Source organism: Falco biarmicus, chromosome 6 (assembly GCF_023638135.1).
Source record: "Falco biarmicus isolate bFalBia1 chromosome 6, bFalBia1.pri, whole genome shotgun sequence".
Lineage (NCBI taxonomy): Eukaryota > Metazoa > Chordata > Aves > Falconiformes > Falconidae > Falco > Falco biarmicus.
This window is the reverse complement of record NC_079293.1, coordinates 74,838,626-74,856,743: the sequence shown is the minus strand read 5'-3', so window position 1 is coordinate 74,856,743 and position 18,118 is coordinate 74,838,626. Positions and strand designations below refer to the sequence as shown.

The 18,118-nt window shown below is 45.5% G+C and overlaps 2 protein-coding genes across 2 annotated transcripts in view; one reads left to right on the top strand and one right to left on the bottom strand.

Moving 5' to 3' along the window:
• Nucleotides 1-18,118, bottom strand: part of LOC130151244 (serine protease 55-like) — a 230,975-nt gene that overhangs the window by 108,581 nt on the left and 104,276 nt on the right. The window lies entirely within an intron of this gene.
• Nucleotides 384-17,660, top strand: EFHC1 (EF-hand domain containing 1). Its single transcript, XM_056343202.1, has 11 exons — nucleotides 384-500; nucleotides 5,742-5,963; nucleotides 7,539-7,826; nucleotides 8,284-8,433; nucleotides 9,846-10,038; nucleotides 10,348-10,568; nucleotides 11,369-11,509; nucleotides 12,710-12,923; nucleotides 13,537-13,684; nucleotides 14,481-14,697; nucleotides 17,029-17,660. Exons 1-11 carry the CDS (start codon nucleotides 438-440, stop codon nucleotides 17,098-17,100), a joined length of 1,929 nt encoding a protein of 642 aa, XP_056199177.1. The 5' UTR covers nucleotides 384-437; the 3' UTR covers nucleotides 17,101-17,660.

The window sequence follows — 18,118 nt, the reverse complement described above, 5'->3', positions numbered from 1 at the left end:
AGAGTCAAGCCTGAGTTGACGCTGCGGGATCCTAAGAGGCGCCGGCTGGCTGTTGGGGGGGAGAAGGAACACGGCGGCGGCCTGTGTTGGAGCAGGCCGAAGTGTGCCGAAATCCGTAAGAAAACAGGATTAATGCCTCCCACAGCTCCCGACACCGCCCCTTTTCCACACTGCGAGGACGAGGGCGCCCTAAGCCCCCCTCCCCGGCGTTCGGGTACGGCCCGACGCCCCCAGCCCCCGCCCCGCGAAGAGGCGCCCCGGCCGCGCTCCCGCCCTCTGGTTGCTATGGCAACCCCTTCCGGGCTCACTGCGCAGGCGCGGCGCGGCCCGCCCGGCGCGCATGCGCCCCCCCCTCGGCGAGCCTGCGCACCGGGCCAGCCGCCCGTTGCCGTGGAGACGGCGTCGCCGTAGCCCGCGGAGGGGTCACTTCCGCCGCCATGAGCTCGAAGCCGGTGCCGGGCTTGCCCTTCCTCCCGGGCTATGCCTTCAGGGATCCCATGGTGAGCGCAGCCGCCCCGGTGTACCCTGCATCCCGGAGATCCCCGCCCACGCCCCCCCCCGGGATGCAGCGAAGCCCCTGGCCTGGCAGGTGCCTCCCTGAGAGCCGGGCCTCCACACCCCCGCCCTGCGCCAGCGGCTCGTCTGTGACCTGCACCCTGTCCAGCTCCTGCGGAGAATCTGGTACCCTCCAAAGACCCCCCTCCGGGAACCTGGTTCTCCCTCAGACCCTCCTCTAACTCCCCGGGAGACCTGGTGCCCCTAAACTCATCTAATATTACCCCAGGGGACATGTTACCTCCTGAACCCACCCCAAGGGAGCCTCCTGTCCCTCAGACTGCTCTCTGATTCCCCCAAAAGGCCTGTTACCTCCAGAATTCACTTGATTTCCCTGAGGGAACGTGGTGTCCTGGGAACCTGGTACCCCTCAAACTCACCAGAAGCCCTTCAGGGGACCTGGCACCTTGTGAAGTGACCCCCAAGGGACCTGGTGCCCTGGAAACTCATTGATGCTCCCCAGCAGACTTCATACCCACTGAATTCGCCCCCAGGAGGTCTTGATGTTTCCCAAAGCCAACAAATATTGCTGAACTCACATCTCGGGGACCTGAACTCACTCAACCCAGCTGGTATCCCCTGACCCTACCCACAGCAGACCTGATACACCCAAGTTCTCCCAATGTAATTGAAAGTCTGTTCCCAGGGGACCAGGTATCCCTAAGCCCACCCTCCAGAGGACTTGGTACTTTTAAACTTGTCCCCAAGGAACCCATTGCATCTTTCACCCATCTGATAACCCCTGAAATTGTCTTGATAGCTTTGGAGAGGTAGGTTCCCCTAGCCTCATTTGAGACCCCAAAAAGTTTCTCTATAACTGCAGAACTACTACCTGCAGACTCTCCCCGTGGACATTTATTACCCCTGAACCCATCCAGTAGCTCCCCTGCCAGTTCATGTGATACCCCAAGGGAAGGAGTATCCCTAAACTCACTTTACAGTCTGGAAACATGATTCCCCCAGGAAAACTACTGTTTCTCTGAACCATCTCAGTTTTCCCAAAGGGATGTGTTCTGAACCTATTACTTGTTCTGAATCTGCCCTGAACTGAGACCCATAAACTCACATGACAGCCCCTCAACAGTCTTGATATACCCAGGAGAACCAACATTGCCCAAACCTAAAGCAGTCTTCCACTAGGAATTAATCCCCCAAACCATCCCAGTACAGTTATGTCCTGGACCCTCCACCACCCTTAGAGGCACAAATAACATCCTGAAGTCACCAATCTCCTGTGCAATCAATACCCTCCTGATACACCCTCCTCCAAAGCTCTGATACTTCCACAAATACTCTCCCAGTGTTGCCTGGAGAACTGAATCCTTGATAGTCCGTAGGAAACTAATGGTGTGGAACCTGAGAACCTGATAATCTTCAGAGAACTGGTATGCCTCCACAGAACTGATATCAACACAGCCTCCAGGATCATCCCAAGGAAGTGAAACCCTCTCAGCTGCTCCCAGGTTCCTTGGAAGAAGTGGTCTCATCCTCATTCTCTGCACTTGAATTGATACTAAATCAGTAAGCAGCCTCTCCTTTTCCCCATTCCCACTGGCCCACACACTAAGGATCTGAAAACCCCAAATCCTTCCAATATCCTCGAGGAAGCAGTACCACAGACAAGAACAGACTCCCTGAGTTTCTTCCAGTACTGTTTCAGAGCAGCTGACAGCTCTGCCCTTCCTTCTCCCTGAGGAACTAAGATCTTAAGTCCTGATACCATTGCTCGACTTCAGCTCATTGCTACCAATGTCACTTTGAGAAATCAATATCCTGACTGCTTCCCTCAGAAGCAATACTCCCAGACTTTTGTAGGGAACTTGCCTTACCAGGGCTTGCCTTAGATTTCCCTGGAGCTTAATATCCTTAAGAACATTTCCATAAGGCTCTGTGTTCCAAGTGAGACCCTGTCTTCCCTCTGTTCCCTCCCAATACATCGAAGTTGCCTGGTCATCAGAACAGGGCCCCAGTATGCTTTGGTATTCCAGGATAAGGAAACTCATATACTTGTGTGTGAACATTTGTGATGGGATATGCTGTACTGAAAAAAAGAAGACACATGCTTTGGGGCAGTACTCGTTGTCCCATTGAAAACTGACACTTCTAGAACAAGCACTTCTGTGTCTTCCTGATATGTCCCCTGGATCGTGCTCTACAGAAGAGAGAACCTCTTACCAATCCAGTCTACCCTTTGCCAAATCTTCTCAAGTTATGGTGAGCCCCACTTCAGGCCAGGCTGCTCTGCTTTTCCCATCTCACTCACCGAGCCTCTTTACTTCCCAGGACACAGATCTCATTGAATCTTCCAGTGGAAATGTTGATTCTTACAAGGAGAAAAGCTTCCCTTCCATCTCCTGCCACTGCAATGCTTTCTGATATTTCTAGAGGACACTACAGTATTTCATAGGTGTCCTTGTGACAGAAATTTCTGTAGCTCTTGATTGCTTCTCAGATGGAGAGGGGAGGAACCTCTAAAGGATCTTAGCGACGCTGAAGGGATTGAGTGCTCCCTTAGGAAGATACTGTCCTATGTTTCTTAGACCAGTGGTGGTATTGTCACTAATACCTGTCTGATATGATGTGCTCTTGACGAGGACTGTGCCATGATGGGCTTTGGTAAACCCAGTCCAGATCATTCTGGATGCCTTTGTGGGAACCCAGTTTTCTCTGTTTTCCTAAATAGGACCCTGTCTTGTCTGTTATCTGTTTATGTGTGGATTAGGGCCACCCAAGGATAAATTCTCACTGTACCAGTCTTAGTAGTGCCTTCTGGCATGAACAGTCAAACTATTTTCTAAAACTCAGTGATGACTGAGTTCTTCAACAGTAAGCGGAGTCATTTACTCCTAACGAATACTCTTAATCATGCAGTAATAAAGGTTATCTCAGCTTAATATTATTTCCTCAATATAATTTATGATGTCTTGGAAATCTGCAATGCAAATTTCTGCCCCTAGCAAAATATTATTTCCTCTATCAGTAAAAGCCTACCTGCTTTAGTCATGTGAATGCTTCTATTGACTTCTAGCTGTGCTGTGTGTATGTAAGAAACAGCCATGGGACTTAGCAGAGCAGATCATTACTTTAAAGTAACTTGAAGTATTGAACTGTTGGTAATGTTTTAAGGAGATCTGTACTCCAGAAATGGTTTTGCAGTGTTCCTCAGGATGAGCCCTAGTGAGTGCTATCAACTCACTTTGCCACAGTTTTCCAGTCTATGAAATGGCCGTTGCAATACTTGTTTTCCAAGTGAACGCTGAGAAGTGCTGAAGAAAACCTCTGTGTTCAAATAAGATAGTATTGTTACTGCTCAGTGCTCATGTGACAGGAGAAACAGAGACACTGGGAGGGGGAATGGTGTTTGTATGAAGTGTTATAGACTTGGCAAAAGAAGTACTTAATGGAATTTCTTCAGATATGGACTGGCAGCAACTGAGATTAGGAGTTTACATTCTGGGTTTTCCCTTTTAAATTTACATTAGTCACCTGATGCTGTGAGATGTTATCTGGCATCCGCGCTCACTTGGGAGAGCTTATCAACTCTAGTAGTCTTATGAATTTATGAGGTGTTTTCTTTAGGCAACTGTGGGCCTTTAAAAGCCTGCGTACTTCTGACAAACACTGATATTGCCCAATTTAAAGACAAACTTCCTGGTTTTCCTTGAATATTTTTCCCACAGATTTCTCTTAGCATTTATTTAACAGAAGGAAATGGCAGTTCTGTGGCAGGGCTAATGTTTCTAAGAGGGTCTGCTAACATGTCTTCAGTAAACTCTTTTCACCTGAACTGTTTTCCTAACTGCTTTCTCCACAGCATTGCAAGATCTGTAGTACCAATTTAAAGAGAAAACAGGCAATTATGTGAAACTCAAGTGGGGGCCTTGAAGGTGTGTATAAGATTAGAGGTTTAACCATGAGGGGTGAGGTAGGGGATGGAGAAGTGGCTCATATGCCAGAGGTTAGACTGATTGCATGTTTGGGTCCGGAAAAGGAGCAGAAGCTTGTTTCTTTAGTGCTAGAAATGCGTACAACTGTGTTTTACTTGGCAAAAGTTAAGGTAAAGCCAGGGATTTTTTTATCAAGGACTCAATTTCTCCTGCTTTTTCTGGAGCATTAAGTGTTGAAAGGCCAGTGGGGCCAGCCAGGCATGCATTATTTCAAATGCTTTCAGAATTGCAGGTGAAGTACCAGGTGTGGTGGATTGTACAGCAAGTTGAATAGCTTGATGTCACTCAAGTCTGATCTTAATCTTCAGTAGTGAAGAACAGGACTGCACTGACAGAGATTAGATCCTGTTCACAGCTCTGACATTTTTTTGTTGTGTGTCCTTAATCAAAGCAGGAACCTACCTGTGCCATCTGGGTAATTATTTAGCTTGAAGAATGGCTCAGTAGCTGACATGAGGCAGATAGCAGAGATAGGTAAAAGGCTTCGGGAAGCTCAAACCCAAGATTAAACCAACAAAACAAAAAATAACCGGTGAATCCTACAGCCAAGCATTATACAGTGCTCACATAGATCAAATTCTTCTTGTCTTATCAGGCTTCTAATTAATCTGCTATAGGGTCTTACACTGTTGTCATTATTTAATGTGTGACCCTTGCACAGACTGTGGAGAGAGGTGGTGAAACAGCTAACGTGCTTTGGTATGTTTCATAATTGCAGTTCTGTGAGCACACCTTGATTTAGCCCAGCAAAGAAAATCCTGTGAGCATCATCCCCAGGAGAGGGTTAACAAAATAAATAACAATGGAAAACACAGAGGGTGCACAGCACCGTACAGCAGTAACAAAGTGGGGTCCCATGATGCTCTGTACTGCCATAACACAAAGTAGGGAGCAAAGAGTGGGTGAGAGAAATGCTGGGGCAGATAAAGTGCTGTCACCCCATTCTCAGCACGGAGAATGTTGGCAACAGGTAAATTAAGTGATTTGAGTTCTTGGGAAGTGTGTGGCAGTGCTAGGATTTGAGTTCACTCTGATACTTTGTTCCTCCAGTCACTTAATGTTTTTTCAGCCTTCTTGACCTAAGTGTAAAATCTGATTGTAAATAACTGCTGTGGTAGGTTATAATAAAATGCTGAGGGGGCATTCTGGATGTTACACTCTTACTGTTTTTCTGTGCTTTCAGTAGCTGTATCTACGAAGTGCATGCAGTATTTTAACAATTTGGATTTGCTTCTACAGAAAACATCTTTTCATCGGTCCCAGACACTGGGCTACAAAAATGGATTTGCCTTTTCACGGCTGCCCACAGTGGGGATTGGCAGGGAGCGACTATATACGAATCAGCTTTCTCAAGCTGAATTAGATGAATTATCCAACAAGAGACCCACGCTGACGTATGGGCAAGCCAGGCAGGCTCCACCTTCCAGCTTCATACCAGCACACGTGGCTTTTGACAAAAAGGTATAAAGAAGCTTATTCCAGGAATATCGCTGGCCAAGTTCAGAGACAAACAGTCAGCTCTAGGGTTCATGGGACAGTGTACAGCAGTTTTCAGATGCCATAGCCCTTAGTCAGAGACAGCTGAGCCCCAGACTGAAAGAGGCTTTCTTTGCTTGGGAGGATTATAATACGTAAACGATGTAAGACATTCCCCACAAGTTACGCTACAGCATTTCCAGCAGGCGTTGGAAAGGAGGTTTGATTAACTCTGGAAAGCTTCGGTTTGTAACCATTGCCCTGTAAGTCACAGCTTGGCCTTCTGTGTTTCCAAAACTACATTGAAATTGTAACTGAGTTTAAAATGTAAAAGGCGGTCTGCACTGGGGACCCTCTTTGACTGGTTTAACTGTGGTCTATCTATTTATAATTGTGTTTGTCACCACAGCCTGTTACAGCCCATACTGCTCCACTAGTGCTTCCTGTGTTACATCTTGGTGGTTGTATCAGACTAGGAGGTGGTTATGTGTCTGCTTGGAGCAGTCCTGAGCTGACCCTTGATTTTAACTCTGCCAGTGGCACAGACCGCAAGCTCGCAAGTGCAGCCGCAGCCACGGACAGAGCAGTGGCTGCAGAGCATGTGAGCTCAGCAGACTTGAGCACGTGTGGGGATTTACACGCTGTCTGGCAGGCCTGGTAAGGCAGTTTGCAGCCAACCCTCAGCCCATCTGTGAGACAGTCTGGGCAACAGATGTGCTATGTTAATTACTGAGGCTGTTCCTTCAGACTAATGTAGATGTTGCTGGTTAATCTGTCAGATACTTTTCTGCCCTTCATTCAAGCCAGAGTAGCAGCAGGGGCCCCAGTGCTGCTGGGGGAAGTCATGGTCCCTTTCAAAGCACTTTTGCTGGCTGGTAGGAGCTTGCTGGCTTTATCATCACTTAATTACCCAGGCCTTTGGGTTGATGTAGGCTGGATATGCAAGGCCCAATTGGCCGCTTATATCCTCTTAGGGGCATTAAATGGTTTTGGAGGGAATATTCCTCATACTTTTGCCGAGCACAGGAGCTGTGATTGACTGGCTGATTTGTCTCCTTGTTTCTCAAGCACAGATTAGCTTTTGCTTTCAGTGCTGAATAGATGTGACTTCAGATAACACATGCAGATATTAAAATCTACAGATGGGTTGAACACTTCACTAAAATCTCCTGATAGCTTCCCTAAGTCAGGGTCTGCAAAGCTGACAATAGTAAAGAAAGTAATATGTGTCAGTAAACTAGATTGCTGGCAGTAACTGAGCACCTGGCAATAGGTGAAATAGCAGGTGATCTAGAAGGAGTAGGGAAAAAGACTGTATTTTTTATACCTGTGCAATGCATACCAAATTTGTAAAAGGCAAGTCTTGATAAAAGCCCTCATGGTGCCTCTGCCATCAGTCACAGATTAGGCTACAGTTGTCTTTGATGCTTTTGTAGATTACTGTCCTCTAACTTTGCACTGCCAAAGCAAATTACAAATATATTGTTGGTCTTAATAGACTAGTCATGGTATTCAGATTGTTTCTTTCTCTCTCCCTTTGCTATATGGCCCCTTTGGCAGATTTTGAAGTTTGATGCCTATTTCCAGGAAGATGTACCTCTCTCTGCAGAAGAGAATTACCGGATCCGCCAAGTGCGTATCTATTACTACTTGGAAGATGACAGCATGTCCGTCATAGAACCTGTTGTGCAGAACTCTGGTCTTCCTCAAGGCAAACTTATGAGACGCCACCGGGTGCCCAAGAATGACCGTGGGGATCATTACCACTGGAAGGATCTAAATCGGGGCATGAACATCACTATGTATGGCAGGACCTACCGAATAGTCAACTGTGACCTGTTCACGCAGGTGCGTTGCTTGTACAAAGAACACTGACAGAAAGAACCCTGGGAGTTACAGGTGGACAGACCTGTTAGAGTACAGTAGTTTGCAGCTGTAGCTTTCACAGTAAGGTTGCTTGCAATCTTTCAGTTTGCTTTTTTGTGAAGACTTCTTTCTTCAGATCAAGGTAAACTGTGAAAGTGTGAACCTGCCTTGTGAGAACCTTCAGTGTGGTCTCACATGCCTGTTGAAGATGTTTGCATAGGTCCTTCCTGAGCTGAATGTTTTCATGGGCCACTTCCCAAGGCCAAAAAGGGAAGAAGTCCATTTGCTGTTGCAATAGAATTACTCCTGCAACCTGGTGGTCCGTGACGAATGATCTTGCAGTATTCTGACAACACTCATCTCAGCCCATCTGTAATCTCTAGTTACATCTTACCTTCAGAACTCACGGCACCATTAATACCTCAAATGACCTTTCTAGGTGTTCCTGGAGAGCCAAGGAATTGAACTGAACCCTCCAGAGAAAATGGTTTTTGATCCTTACACAGAACTGCGTCGGATGGCTATGCGCAAGTACACCACACCATCAGATTTCGACCAACTGAAACAGTTTCTGACTTACGACAAGCAGGTGAGAGAGCTGGTAGTGATTGCCGGTATTACAGACTATATGTTATTGAAACCTGAGTCTTGTGTCTGCAGCCTTATTCTGAAAAATCTCAGTCTGCTGCACAGACTCTAGATTTGCTCCATTCCTGGCTTTAGTGAGAAACAAAATGTTACGGTTTTGCTGGGCTTTGTGCCTGGTAAATAGCTTCTCTTTGGGTTGCAGAGCCTATGCTCTAGATCATCCATTTCTCTCTTGTTTTCTGTTGGGATGAGATAAGCCACTGGCCTCGGGAAGTTAGCGGCCAGATGCAGTTCTAGTACAAATGGGTGTGCTGCATCCACTCCTCTCTTCCCCTAAATCATCGATGGCAGGTGCCAGGGCGGACAATTTCAGACAAACACAAATGCCACTTGCTCTGACTGAATTCTCCCTGTGCACACAGTTGACTAACACTCTTCTCCCTGCTCCCCTGGATCTTCTTTTCATCTTGCAACAATGCATGAAACCCTATAGACTACATCTATACTAGAAAATAAAACAGGACTGGACATGACCTGAGTTCTGCATGTTGTCCCTGGCCAGCTATCCATCAAGCACTTCCTGAACATCATCTAGCTGTTAGCATAAGTCAGGATCATATTCAGTTGCCGTTTTGGATGTGTTCACCCTGTTTTGAGGGAAGAAGACAGTTTTGCTGTGTGGATGCAAGCTGGGCCATGCCTACCATTTTATTGCGAGTTTAGCCTTAGTGACTCAAATCTGTGCTGGGCCAACTCCGCCTGCAATGGCTACTGGGCTGTCTGTTTGGGAGCTGTACCTTGGGGAACTATTGAGCATTGCAGTGTGAGGAGTTTGATTTCTGTAGCATTAAAAGACAGTATTTCCACTACGCAGAAACAAGATGGGGTCTGCAGTGAATGCAGCCTCCTCAGGACTGCTGAGTGCATTCCGCTCTGCCTTCCTCAGCATAAGAGTAGTGAAGAATTGGCCACGAAACCTCTAAGAGGTTTAAGAGTCAAAACAAGATTCTATCTTGCTGTATTAAGTTTCATTATAAAAATCACTTCCCTTAAGGCTACTTCCCTGCTTACTCCTGGGCAATTATTTTCTGCTGCTTTTTAATCACTCCTCCCACCATTTTTCTTCATGTTTCCTGAACTAAATTTCTTGTCTTAGCATAAACTGTTCTCTCTCTCTTGCTGCTGTCAAGGTAAGACAGGTCTGTCCAGCTTTCCAGGTCACTGCTGCCCTTACCACTGCTGCCTTAGCAGCCCATTCATCCCAGTACCCACAGAACAAGGGCTTGGTTCTTCTGGAGAAGATTGGTTAGATGCCTCCAATCACCCAACTGATTTCAACCCACTTCATTTGGACAAAAGGATTAGTAACTCTAATCCATATTTGTCTTCTCTGCCTCTTTTTCTCCACCCCAGGTTCTTCGCTTCTACGCCATGTGGGATGACACTGACAGCATCTTTGGTGAGAATCGGCCTTACATCATCCATTACTACTTGGCAGATGACACGGTGGAGGTTCGGGAAGTCTACAAGCAAAATGATGGTAGAGACCCATTCCCAATACTGATAAAACGCCAACGCTTACCCAAAACCTTTGTGGACAAGAAAAGTAAGTTTAGATTGGCCAGCACATCTGTCTCTGTTAAAGTGCCTTGCTGGGTACACGCATATGTGGTGCCTGTGTCAGAGGTTCACCGAGTCTGGAGATTTTTTGCTGAGAACTCTCCAAGTGTCATTGTTTTTTAGCCAAAGAAAAGTTCTTTAAATGATCACTACATTCTTTATCTTTTGGGAAACCGTGGCAGAACAGCAGTACCAACAGGTCCCTGGAGCTACTTACACAGCTTGCTTTTGTAGCACTAGAAAATGTTAACATCTACCTGATTGTTTTTTTTCCCTTTTATTCCCTTGTTCTTAGAGACCTTCCCAAGCTGTGTGCTGGAGATCTCTGATCAGGAGGTACTTGAGTGGTACACAGCTAAAGATTTTGCTGTTGGCAAATCTACCACCCTCCTCGGACGCACCTTCTTCATCTATGATTGCGATGAGTTCACACGAAACTTCTACTGCGACAAATTTGGCATCACAGACTTTCAGCCAGTGGAAATAAAGAAGAAACCACTTGAGGAAGTTCCACAGGTACTGCAAACAATTTCTTAAGGAAGGGAGGGAAGGAAGCAGTCAGTATAAGCTCTTGTAGTGAAGTATAGGTTCAGCTTAATAAGAACCTATAGTAGATAAGTTTGGCTTAAACAAAAGAGCAAGTTAGTTGAAAAAGACAAGACAAGAATGGTCATAATTGATATCAAAATGAAAATCTTCTGAAACAGCTGATTTCTATTACTGTAAAGGACAAAGCACTTGCTGATAGTGATGGGAAGAACTCTGGTTCTGTCTATACTAGAAAATTACACAGTGTTAGGGTTTGGTTTTGGCTGGAAAGTCAGCTGGCATAGTCTGACTGCACTCATACTACTAAACTCTCCCTCACCCTCCAAAACTGTTGCTGAGTCCAAACTGCCTCCTGAGGATGGTCACAGGCCTTGTTACCTCCCAAACCAAGCCTAGGAATGGTTTACAGTGCTAGCTGGCCTAGACCACAAACAGGATGGGGATTAGGTTAACAGTGTAACCATACAGATGACTGAGTTCCTGTGCACAGGAAAGTTTAGTTATTAGTATAGCCAGTCTCTTTATTCAGAGAAATCACCTGGCTTTCTGAATTTCCATTTTCTTAATTCTATTAAATATTTTCTATAAGTAAAGGGTCCAAAACATGGCCAGGCTAGTAGCATCTCTACTGGGCAGGATGTCACAGCTATTGCTACCTGGTGACAGAAGATTTCTTTCCAAACAGATGGTTTCTGATAAACTGTCTTGCAAATATTGTCTTGTTCTAAGTTTCAGCTGTTTGTGTTTGATATCTCCTCTGGATGCAGGTAATTCCTCCCTATAATGGTTTTGGCATCCTTGAAGACTCTCTCCAGAACTGCTTTTCTCTGTTTCCAAAGCCTCCCCGGAAAGATGTAATTAAGATGCTAGAGAATGACCACAAGGTGCTGCGATACCAGGTGGCCCTGGTAAGTGCTTTACGTGATGGTATAGCCCCAGCTTATGTTGTAGAGTCAGAAGGATGAGAGGAACAGCCTACTCAAAGCTGTTAGCAAATTCTCCTCTGTGCTGGTGGGAAGAGAGCTCCCCAGACAAGTGCCCCTCAGGGGATGCCATTGGGTTATTGTGTACTTGCTGTGACAGTTAGTAGGACGCAAAGGTAGAAAAAAACCACAAGGACAGAAATTACAAAATAGACATGCTAGAAAACCACAGCCATTTATGGAAAAACTCCCACTGACATCAGCACGTGACAGATGGCCCTAACATAAACAGCATTGCAACTGGGCACTGTGCCTCTGCCTGCCTTCAACCGCTGCCACAAGCATGAGCTTGCTGTCTCTGCTCCTGGCTCCCAGCACCTGTTCTTCTCCAGGCAAGTTCTGGCCACAGCAGCCAGCAAGGGGCTGTGCTAGCTGAGCAGCCACGTGCCAGCATAGAAACTGGGGAGTCCATGGGGATGGTGCTTTCCACACACAACAATGGCATTCAGGCCCTGGCCTTTGTGCCAGCTTTATAGTTGGTTTATGCAAGGAGCCTCTGGCACATCCGGAGGTAGCAATGGCATTTCCTGTGCTGCCTGGTGCTTGCCCTCTCCAAACACTTAGGGTGAATAAGGGCTTTCTTTTTCCTATTGTCCAGGAGATCCTAAAGGTCACAGCTGATGAGTTCAGATCCACTTAATTTTAAACTAAGCAAGTAAAGTTACTGGTGTGTCAAGGGAGTGTCTTCCTGTGACTAAGAGCTGGAAGCAGCACCAACCTCTCTCAGGCACTCATTATAATGAAAAATACAACTTTAATACTGAATTTTACAGCCAGTCTCTCTCTGTAATGAATCATTCTATATATGATATTCCTTTCTCTTGGATTACTCAGTCTGTGGAAATACTGAATGTACTGGGTCATTGCAGCCCAGATTCTGCTTCTGTTAGCCTGAATAGCACAAGTAACATTTGAAATTCAGATACTTAATGGTGTCTAGGGCTTTGTTATGATATGTCAGTGTATCTGTAGCTTTTGGTCTACATCAAGTGCTTTGTTTAGTCAACTATAAAAAAGCCATGAACTGTGGATGCTTATGAGTGGATTACTAGGTACTCCTAAGCACCCCAGGAAAGAAAAACCTTGTTCAAATGTTCTTTTCCAAAGCCACTACCTTTCCTCTAGGAATCACCAAACCCCGAGGACAGAAAGCGTCGCTTCATCCTCTCTTATTTCCTCTCCAATGATATGATCAGCATCTATGAACCCCCAGTCCGTAACTCTGGCATCATTGGAGGCAAATACTTACGCAAGACCAGAGTTGCCAAACCAGGCTCTACTACAGAGAATGCCATGTACTATGAGCCCTCTGACTTCACCATTGGTTCTACAATTGAAGGTAAAATCCAGCCTGGATTGATAATACTCTGAGCATCGCTTTTCAGTGTCTGCTCCGATATGTTTTTATTGCATGGACGGTGCATATACCTTCCTTCACTTGAAAGATGGGTTCCTTCTGGGCCTCATCACATTTGAGTTTCCAGATCACCAGCTGGTGCACATTCATATAACTCTGTTACTGTCAATGTTTGGACCTTTGACATTATTATGAAAAGAACTATGTTCTTCATAGTATGTGTTCAGTGTGCATTTTGGGACCTGCTGGTTTCGCAGGGTTAAAGCTATGCCAGATGACTACCAGCCATCTATCTATCTATCCTGTAAGGAAAATAAATGTAATAATGAAATATTTAGAAACACACCAGTGCTAATGGGGAAGTCATTGTAGGTCCAAGCATGGGGTCTTTGCTCTCAGCAGCAGCTTTTCTGGCAGAAAAACTCCTTTTGAGTCAGTGAAACTATTCTCATGTGAAGGACTGAAACAAACAGCAGAGCTCGCTCAAACCTGAGCCCAGCCACAAGAGAGAAACTATGCATTCTCCTGGATGAGGAAGTAACTTGCCCATGCTGAAAGACAAGTAACACTGCTTTCTTTAATGTCTCTTCCCCAGTGTTTGGTCACAGATTTGTTATCACTGATGCTGATGAATATGTGCTTAATTACATGGAGAGCAATGCAGAGAGTTTCCCTGAGGCAACACTGCAATCCCTGAGGGATCATTTTCACCCACGGCAGGTGGTAAAAGAGACTGCCAACAGGTAAGCTTCAAAGGATGACATTGTGAAGCTAAATAAGACTCAGGGTTGACAGCTAAGGGCATTTCCAGCAGCCTCCATGGGCTCCAGCCCGCTGTCTAATGGCTGCTCAGCTGATTATTCAGCTCCAAGAGCCTGTGTCTGGGCACATACAGAGAGGGTCAAGTATGTACAGTATGACCTCATGGCTGCTGCTGACCCAAAAGCCTTGGGAGACAGCTCTGGCTCAGAAACAGAGACACTTCCAGCTAAATGGATGCAGTCATCTTTTCTCAAAAGAGAGCAGTTAACTGTGTCAGATGCTGCTAAAAGTATCGCCATGTGCCACTAGATGGTTGCAGGCTCAGCAGAGGGTTGGTGGAATCTTTTTTTTTCCATTTGTTCTGGCTGTGCTTATCAGCCCATCAGACCCCGGACCACATCTTTTTTAGCTGTCTGGACCCATTTTGGGTGAACCAGTAACAACCCTATTAGCTCAAAACACACTTTGGAGTCATTTAATATCAAGTTCAAGGCCTTTGGTTGAAAATAGAGTTGCATACAGTTCCTGGGACTGTATGGAGCACATGAGCAAACACTCTTTGTCCCAGAGCACTTGCAGATCCAAGATCAAGACTGAGCTTCATCTCCAAGTCCAAGCTGAGATGAGCTTGCCATAAAAATCAAGCACCCCAGAAGCCTGCTGAGTATTCAGAAATACAGTCTGGCCAGCTGTGGTGGGCAGCCAGCACACAAGTGTCACAGTAAGGCTGCCAGAAGTAGCTTTTACATGAAATCTTGTTCTTCCTTTCTTCTACAGTGACATCCCCACCTTTGGGACCAACAAGCAGGAACTGGATGAATTAATTGTGCAGGTTCAGGAAGAGCTGAAGCTCCATAAGTACTTGAACAACAAAAACATTTGGGAGGCATTTCTTCAGTGTGACAAGGATGGCTCTGGCGTCCTGGACAAAACAAAATTTTTAGCCCTTTGTGACAGCTTGAGTGTGCCGACCAACACCGTTCTTCTTAACAAGGTCAGAAGGAAGGGGCACTGTGCATCCTGAGTTCCCCTCCTATAGCTTTTCCAAAAGATCTTCTACAAACCAACCCTAGCTAGGTGAGACCAACAGCTCCTTTACCCTACAAAGGAGAAGAGCTTCAAGAAAAGGGCAAGAGAGTCCCAATTCAGAAAGGCCTCTGAGCCGTTGGACTGAGTCTGTGTCTTAAAGGAGGATATAATTGCTGTCCTCTGAGTAAAGGGCAGAAATGTACCCAGGTTGCCCCCTAGATGGGCAGCCTGGTGTTTGGCTGCACTATTACATGAAGCCTGGAAGTGCCTGCTGCCATGCTGGTCTCAGAGATGAGCAGAAGAGGTTGTATATCATGATAGAGATCAGGCATAGGGTACTGCAGTGCTTCTGAGTATCATGACTTAAGCACACCTGGTCTTGAGTAGAGATGACAGCTTAGGGAATGAGCCATAGGAAAGCTTAGATGCATTCTGGATTTTACAGCAACTGAACTGAAGATTTGAGAACTAAGTATTATAGAAAAAAAAATATTAGAATCATAACCACTTGGTTAACACAACTAAAACATAGGCTTGCTGGGCACTGTGAGCAACAGGATACAGAGATCACAGTCTGCATAGCAGAAAACGTGAGGGGAATTGAAGAGAAAAAATCATGTAGTGGGGATGGAGGATCATTTTAGGAATATGACTGGCAACGATGCTTTTTAGCTTAATGTGATATGCAGTAGATTAGTGGCCAATAGAGGCAGACTCAGAATTTAAATAAATCTAGAAACCAGAGGGAGTATTTCCGTTGATTAAAAAAAAATAATAATTCCTAAACCAGTCAACTGTGAGCATCACAGCTGTGGTTAGAAAGGTGCACAGGCAGGGTATTTTTGTCCCTGAATGTGCACTGAACAAAGGCCTTTGACCAGCACCCAGGGCTTTGCTGTACTAGAGTTCATCGGAGACCACTCTGCCCTGAGGAATTTACAATGTGGCAGTCCTTCCCACTTCCACTCTGAGAATGGGAGATGAAGTGACATGCCCAAGAGCATGTGGACAACCTGTGACAATTGAGGCTAAACCCCCATGTTTGAATACCCATCTAGGACCTATACACTAGAGGCATCCTCTTCTCTCTTGAGATCTTAATAAGAGTGTGCCCAGAGCCCTCAGAATTGTGGCTGTGCTATAAATTAAACATATGGCAGATAACTACTGCCTGGATTGGAGAGGAGCACAGCTGTCAGTCACACGAGCAACCCTAGTAAATCTGTCTCCAGGCGACAAGGGAAAGAAGAATCCTTTCAAGGAACTGTGATATTAGACCTTTTCCATCTCCCTGGGTGTCAGAAAGAGATTAGTTATGCAATTAAAGAAACAAAAGCCCTCTTTCTTCCCCTTAAGCACACAAAGGATATAGCTCTGTAACACAATGCAGGGTCAGGCACGGATACCAGAACTGGCTCATTAGTAGGGCTGTCGCTGAGCTCAATTATTTGTGTCTCCACTTTATGCCATGTGCACACACCAAAGCGACACCAGTGAACAGTAACTGGTCAGACATGCTGCCCTCATCCCACTTTTGGCAGGGATTGTTATGGGGTTTCTGAAAGATTTGCTGTAGCCTATGTCAGTCTGTGTCATACTTCAGTTTTTTGTGGATCTGTTGCTCTAGAGGAGTTATAGAGGACTGTATGAAAAATTTGTTTGTTAAAGGGTTGTAATGATTATTAAAAATATAAGGTATGAAATGTTAAAAAAAAAGGGGGGGGGAAAGTGTAGGAATAAACCTGGGTTAATTAGCATTGATGATACACAACTGTGGGCTGGCTTCAGGGGTGGTGGGTTGGCCGATGTAGGTAAGGTGCAGGTGTGGCTGGTTAAGTTAAGTGGTTGAGACCCAATGAAGAGAGAGCAGCAAGCAGAGGGAGGAAGAAGCAAAAGAAGAGAGAACACATGCCCTGGATGAGGTGAGGGAAAAGGCAGCAGAGGGACTGGCATGAAGAGTATGCTGGTATGAGATAGTAAAAGACCTTGTTGCAGCTTGATAAGTTGGAGAGTGCTGTGACATGTTGCCACTGTGGTGATACTGTGAAGGCAATCAGGATTAAACTTGAACGCTTTAACTATTCTCCTTGCATAGATTAGTGTCATCTATAAGCACTCAAGGTTATCTATGATTCAGGATGATAAGGTGTGAGGCTTTTCTGCACAGGGGAGTTAGATCTTCTGCTCTGTTGCAAAAGGAGTACCTCTGGGCACTTTCCCCTAAAAAAAACAAATTTGCAGCTTCTTCCAACTCTTTATAGTGTTTATTTTGTGGTTGCTTCCCTCCCCCCCCCAGGTGATTGACCTATGTTCATGTGGAGAAGACAAGATAAACTACCATGACTTCCTCAGAGCCTTCCCCTCGTGATCTTTGCCCAGAAGCTGAAGCACAAGATCAGCAATAAAATTCTTAGCTGACGTAAGACATTGAACTTCAAAAAGGATGATCCAGTCTTCATGCTGCTTCACTCACTCTCCCCTTTCCATCCTCACTAAAGCGAGCTGATTTCACCCTCACTTTGTTAACTTTTTTCCCCTTCCTTACCTCTCCCTGCCCTTTTAGTTACCACAAAACTCAACCTCAGAACTGCTGGATATTGAAATGAAACTCACAGGAGAAAAAAAAACTTTGGAGAACCAAAGCCAGGTTCTCCTGTTAATCTCACAACTTTTTAATGCAGTGTAGCACGGCTTGCTAGAGTTAAGCTCTCTAAAGCCTGGAGTGATAACTACTCTAGATTTCTCTTAGAGTTGAAAGGGGCCTTTCACCTCCAAACAGCAAAACCTGCCAGTTTAAATTGTTATTTGCATTGCAAGAAGATCTAACAGTCCTGCCATAGACTGTGATAAACTCACACTTGCTATTCTGAATGTAAGCGAGTTATGCATGGCTGCTAAAAATTGTTAATAAATCTGCTTTAAACAGAAGTACCTCAGTGGCTGGAATAGCTAAAGGGGGGGGGGGAACCCCACAAAGTGTGATTCTGGTTTTACTTGAAAATGAGTGGTGAGTGTAGTTCTCATATAGCTATGGAGACAGCAGGGGTCTGTACAGAAATCTGCTGCCAGTAGCTTTGCATTTTTTAACAAAAGGTTGGGAGAATGGTTTTAGGACTGAGATACTATCTAAACCCATTTTATGCAACCTGTCATCTTACCAGACAGGTCCAATGAAAAGGGAAAACTGGCAGTTGGCATAGCAATAGAGTTATGACACTTGTGCTCCACGTAAGAGTCACATTGATCGTCCCTCCATGAAGGTAAACGTGGCAGGGACCTTCTCACCCCAAATGACACCTGCCAAGGTATTGCCATTGAGCACATATGAAAGGCAGCTATCATGCACCCAGTTGAGAACAAAGCTCTTTGGAATAAAATGCTTATTT

Excerpts from the sequence above, each read along its gene's own strand:
- EFHC1 (XM_056343202.1), top strand. The coding sequence starts at position 438 with ATGAGCTCGAAGCCGGTGCCGGGCTTGCCCTTCCTCCCGGGCTATGCC. Across the intron at positions 501-5,741 it reads ATGCCTTCAGGGATCCCATG|AAAACATCTTTTCATCGGTC; the intron begins GTGAGCGCAGCC and ends TTGCTTCTACAG. Across the intron at positions 8,434-9,845 it reads TTCTGACTTACGACAAGCAG|GTTCTTCGCTTCTACGCCAT; the intron begins GTGAGAGAGCTG and ends TCTCCACCCCAG.